The sequence below is a fragment of the Meleagris gallopavo genome, chromosome 4 (genome assembly GCF_000146605.3).
Source record: "Meleagris gallopavo isolate NT-WF06-2002-E0010 breed Aviagen turkey brand Nicholas breeding stock chromosome 4, Turkey_5.1, whole genome shotgun sequence".
Taxonomy (NCBI): Eukaryota; Metazoa; Chordata; class Aves; order Galliformes; family Phasianidae; genus Meleagris; species Meleagris gallopavo.
In genome coordinates, this window is record NC_015014.2 from 13,656,337 (window position 1) to 13,662,176 (window position 5,840).

Consider the following 5,840-nt stretch of genomic DNA (forward strand, 5'->3'; position numbering starts at 1 on the left):
ACTTCCATAAATGGACATTTGTGACCTAAAACCAGGCCTGATCAAAAAAGTGCCTATCTTTGATTCACACTGTGGAAAGCGAAAGTGTGTTTGTTTTTTTGCACTGAACATTGAAAAGGGCAGTTGATCTAAAGAATTAAGCTGTAACATATCCTTAGAAATTGCTGATGTTGAAGGTAAGAATACCATATACGTATTAGTAACATATTTTAGAAACATAGTTCCTAATTTACCAAACAGATTCTTTCTCGCTAAGCTGCAATAGGTTTTAAATGTTCTAAACAATGTGGGTATAGTATTCTGAACTAGGAAACATATTGTAAGGTTGTTCATTAGACCCGCAGAAGTGAAATACATTTAACAATTTCTAAAGGAGTCAGGGCCTTTACGCAAAGCAAAACTATCCCACTTTGTGGGAATGTTAGGATGCCACAGACAGGCTCCAAGATATTCCCCTCCATCCTCCTTCCGAGCTTATCTCTGTGCAAGGACAGATGGATGACCAGAACAATGACCCAGTGTAAAAGAGGCACAAGTGTTAGGGTAGGTAATTAAACAATTAAGAGGTTATGTTTGTGTTGTAAAACAGACATCCAAAAGTTACGACCGAATGTTTGTTAAGAAAGCAATTGTTAGAAGGCAAATAATCAATTAAGATATTTGTGTCTGGGAGCAAAGATTTGCATTTACTGGGTATTGATATGATTAGTGAAGTGTCCCGAAAGAGTGTGAACCTGCAGTACTCAGCCAATGAGGAATCAGGGCAGAAAGAGCTAAGCGTCGGGCAATAGGGGATAAAAGATGTAGCGCCGTTTTCTCAAGCGCTCCTGCTTGCAGGAGGCCCGCCATTGCAATCGCGAATAAAATCTGCTTTATCAGAGAAACCGTCTTAGAAAATTATTTGGATATTTCCAACAACACCAACCGAGTAAAAACCATGAAGGGCACTGAGAGATCACAAGCTTACAAGGTCTATTGAAACGGTAGCTGTGCACTTCCATGTCCCTTTCACAAAAGCAGAGGCGCAAGAGACTCTTGCAACTACTCCAACGGCGGCACTGAAGGCTAGAAAAATCAAATGCAGCCGCAGCAAAGAAAATCCATCTCTCTGGTATCAATGCATGTTAGACTTTTACTAGCTCGTAAGGGAAAACCTGAAAAAGAATATGGAAACGCGGTAGCTCCGTAAGTAATGCCTCTTATTTATTTCCATGAAAATTTCAATAGAGTACAGTAACACTAGTTGAGATAGCGAATTCTCAGCTACAAAGAACTCTTTTTCAACTTAGTCACCGCCAGCGGCTATTGGTTTTTGCCACCTATGAATGAGAGCCTGCGTGCCACGCTCACAAAAATCTGCACCGGTGGAGGTGATCCACTGTCAGGGTTGCCACGTGCTGAAACGCAGCACCCGCCACCTCACTGTACTCACGTGGGCTGGCTGGTCTCCAGAAACTTTCAGCAAGTGTCAATCAATGTCCACGGGCGCTATTTTTTCTGCAGCGAGGAATGTAACTCTACCTCCCTGTCTCATCCTCACTCCCGTGTTGGATGCCGTTTTGTCAAACTGCCCCTCTGCTGCTATCTATTGCACGGCAACAAAACGTAGTAGAATATTGGTGGGAGGGTTCAGCCTCTATCGCCGTACCATCAACATCCGCCTCTGACGTCGCTGGCCAACATCCTAAAATAGGAGGTGTTACTTTTGGATCAGCCTTCTTATGAGAAAGATGCACGCATCGGATTGAACCATTAATTCGGCTCCTCCTGTAACGTGCTTTCGTCTGTCAGCGCTGCAGTTAATAGAGAGTCTATGACACTCCGAATGCAAATTTGGTCTTGGCAGAAATGCAGTTGGAGGCTGCGGCAGTTTCTTTAGCAACCCGAAAGGCTCCCAGACTAGTCACTAGTGAATCTTTAAGGCACGATAAGTACATAAAAATAGTTTTCATTTACCATTTCCTTTGCTTCCAAAGGGCAACGTATTCTCCATCTAAACAATACAGAAATACAGTCTGATGTTCAACTTGTTATTAATCAGAGTAAAAATAATTTTTACAAATATTCTGTTAGTAAAATTCTAACAATTTCACAGTCGGGAGAGTCATCAGAATTTCTCCAACAAATTCAGTCAAAATGGAAAGCACCAAACTTTAATGCCGACACACTGTACGCTTAGGAACAAATTATCTCAGCACATTTTTCTGGATTACGCTTCAGATCAAGTTTTGAGTCTCCAGAAATGTAAAATAAAGAAGAATTTTTGTCAACATCATTGACATTTATTTATTTTTAAATGCTCTGTCTTCGGTGACAAAGGCAATACTGAAGAAACTTTATCCAATGTTTTCCCCGGCACTTAAGAGCTGCTATTTAAAAGCTCAGCTGAAGCTGCAGTCAGGCTTCTGAACTCCTATCCACATTATATAAGAAGCCCACAAAAATAAATAAATAAATAAATGAATGAATAATTCCCTGATTACTTCTCTGTTGCGCCAGTCGCTCTGAACTTGTTTTATTTAATCATTTAAAAGCAAACGATAAATGCAAAAGTTGTTCAGGTGACACAAGCATGTTATTGTACTGCCTATGTTCCCTTTTGTACTGCGTAATGTAGAGCTAACTCAAAACTCCTTTACACTGCATTGAGTTTTCCTTCATAGTATTTGCTAGCATCAGGATAACAAAAGAAATATACTCCCGCACCACCAGTGAAATAATTAAGCGCATGGTTAATTTGCAGTCTTCCAAGGATTACAATGGCTTATCCATCTCAGATAACACAGATCCCTAGCGCTGACCCAAAGAGCCAAAACTGTGCTTTCTATAGAATTTATTATACAAGCAGCTATTTATTTTTTCTGCCCCAAATAAAATCAAGGCTCAATCAACTGATCAAAAGTAGCAAAAATATAGCTCGGTTGACAGGCTTCATCACCATCAACAGCTTTTCTCTCTGCTTCTAGCAGTTTTTACTAGCCAGACGCCCGCTGTGAACACCCAGCAATTATGCCTTCAAAACATACGTGTGATTTTACACACATTCTGGAGTTTTGGTTGGAATTCGATGAGGTGTTGCCTTTTTAAGGAAAAAATGAAAATTTCAAACGTCATTATGATGCAATTCAGAATGCTTATTTCACTTTGCACACAATACTCTGAAGTTCCCGTGATTATATCCAAGCCCCGCCTAGAGAAGCGAGATTGGCATAGCAGTAGAGTTCTTTTCCGCTATGATGGGAGATCACCAAACGTGGACGCGGAGCATCAGAAACCAATCGGCTGGTATTTTTGTCAAAAGCACGATAGCTTCTCTGCCGCAAGTAAAACATCTCATCAGGCAAAATGCCTTGCAAGCACTGCGGCTCAGAAATAGCTCTCTCTTCTCCACAAAATCAGTCCAAGATTCAAAAAGTAGCTCTGCCGCATCACTTACACAAACCAAAATAGAGGTGGCACAGGAATAACCCGTTCGTCGGCACGGCTGGGCACTGATCCTTTGAAGGCCTCGAACACTTGGATTAAGGTTTTCATTCTCTATCCAGAGTAACAGACAAGCAGCTAAGAGTCTGAAGCGTGCTAGAATTTCCTTCAATACTTCCTAACAAAAAGCCTCTGCAACAAGAAAAGTACTAGCGAACTGGTGGCTGAAGAGTCTGCACAAGTCTGGTAGTCGCTCAGGAAAGGCTCTAGCTCAAAGCCCCCTGGAATGATGAGGACTGGTTTGCTTCGGGCGTCCTTTGGAGAGGAGAAAGTCCTGAAGCTTTTTGAGAGGCACTGACGGTCGTCAGCCCGCAGCGCTGTCTACACTCCGCTGCTCCAGGGTCGCAGTGGCAGCGGGCCGCAGCTCCCGGGCCATGGGGAAGGTCTCCCCGTTAATGACTGGGAAGCTGCAGCTCTGACCTTCACGGCAGAGGCTGTGCTGCGCTTCTCATTATGAGGAGATCCCTCGGCTCCTTCCTCTCCCGACTCCCGCCACACCAGCCCCGTCCACACGCTGGACCCTACGAGCAGTTATTTCTCTTAGCGCTGCTTCTGTCTCCTCTCAGTCAGAACACTGAACTTCAAGGTGTCAAGTTTAGGTACGAGGAAGTTCCTCAGGAAAGCCGCTTTGGAAGCCGAAGCCAGAAACTCTCTGACATTTTGGACTCCTGCAGAGCTCATCGGAACGTGTCAGGCGACAGGGTAGCCCCGGGTGTAACAAGGCAAACTTGGCTGAGGCTCGTGCAGTTCCCCTGGTAGGACAGACTGACTGACTGGCAAACCAGCCCGCGCTGCAGCTAATTAACTCATGTTGTTAGGGAGGAAGAATGCTCGTGGCGACTCAGGTTTTCAGACAAGGGATAAAAGCCACCAGCCTACCCAGAAAGGTCTCGCAAGCACGAGACTCACGTTCTCGAGGAGGGAAAACCCCGTTTTCACCTGGGTGATGAAACTAGAAATGAAACAAGCTACCGGAGGGGAGCAGAAAAGCTGGAGTTTGTCCTGGTGAATATCGGCACAAGCTATCTTGTGTTTCTATCTCTGGGAATGGTTCACAAACCGTATTCGCAGGCTTCATCTGACTCACCTCTTAAATGCAGCTGTCTGGGAGGAAACACGGTGGTCATTTAACAGCTCTCAGATATGTCAGAAAACAAATTAGGGCAGGAAGGAAGAGAAGAAGAACACCGTATTTAATTAAGACTGCACCAAGCAAAATTTAGGGGGAAAATCGCTGTGAGAGCCATCAAAATCAGGAAGAAAAGAGGCCTCGCTTTCAGTCTGTCTTCTGAAAGATGGCACCTCAAGCAGCAAAGTACTACGCCAGGCTGCTGATTCAGTGCCACCTAAGAAGGAAGAAGGCTCCTTACTAAAGAGCATGCACAATTCAAGCTAAAAAATGAACTGCTTTCATTGTGAAATACGGAGTTCTCACGGCAGCGTTTCCCCAGGAAAGCACCACAGCCAAAATAACAGTTCGCGCTTCACCTCCAAAGAATTTCACACTAGAAATTCTTTGCCGCTAGAGCCAAACGAATGCGTTATCTAGAGACTTTACCATTTTATTGCTGAATATTTTATTGGGTTTGTTTCCACAACCGTTTCTGTTCACGCTGAAAGGAAGCGTCACTGAATGCCATTTTTCCCGCTGCCGGCAGAGAAGAGCGTGGCTTCCAAAGGTGGAATGCCCAGCTGTCCTTGAATTTTAGCAACTTGTTAGTTGCTAAACTAACAAATGCTAAACTTGAAGTTTAGCAACTTAGCTGCGGAGACAGCACGCAGCAGGGGCCTCTGGCAACCGTTAAGGCCGGGGACGTTCTTGGGCAGGGCGTCGCGTGAGACGCGAGGCGATCCGTTGGAATTAGGCGCAGTTATTTGACTCGTTAGCGAATCTCGCCACGAGGTGAGGGGAAGCGCGTAACAAACTGTAATCGAAGGTGCGGTTGAAGTCCCTAATTCAGATCCAGAGCCCACGCGTCTAGCTGTCAGAGTCCTCCGCCGGCCCTAACGAGCGCAGCCGGCGCTAACGAGGCAACGACTCCCAGCTGCCGCGGCACCGCGGGCACAGCTGCGGCTCGTCCGCAGCGCGGGGCGGGTCCGCCCCAAAGCCTCTTAAGCTCCGCCGGAGGCGGTCGGGAGTCACGAGGGAGCTGCCGGTGTTCGTTGTCCGCGTGAGTTCGCGTGAGCTCTGCTCCTCCGTCCCGTCCTCGCACCGCCGGGGCTGCTGTTCGAACGAGACCTCGGCTTTCTGAGTTTTCCGCTGCGTTGTATCGTTTCAGGTTGCGGCGAGATGTCTCCCGGCGAAGATTCACCGAAACCAGTGAGCCGTTCTCACCGGTTTCGGCTGATCTTCGCCG

General features: G+C 45.9%; 1 protein-coding gene across 1 annotated transcript in view; it reads left to right on the top strand.

The window, feature by feature from the left end:
- LOC104910556 (protein mono-ADP-ribosyltransferase PARP14-like) overlaps positions 1 to 1,609 on the top strand; it is a 9,096-nt gene extending 7,487 nt beyond the window's left edge. Inside the window, exon 7 of the mRNA XM_031553255.1 lies at positions 1,290 to 1,609. Within this exon, the coding sequence (XP_031409115.1) occupies positions 1,290 to 1,609 (320 nt within the window). The remainder of the gene's footprint in view (positions 1 to 1,289) is intronic.
- The last annotated feature ends 4,231 nt before the right edge of the window (positions 1,610 to 5,840 follow it).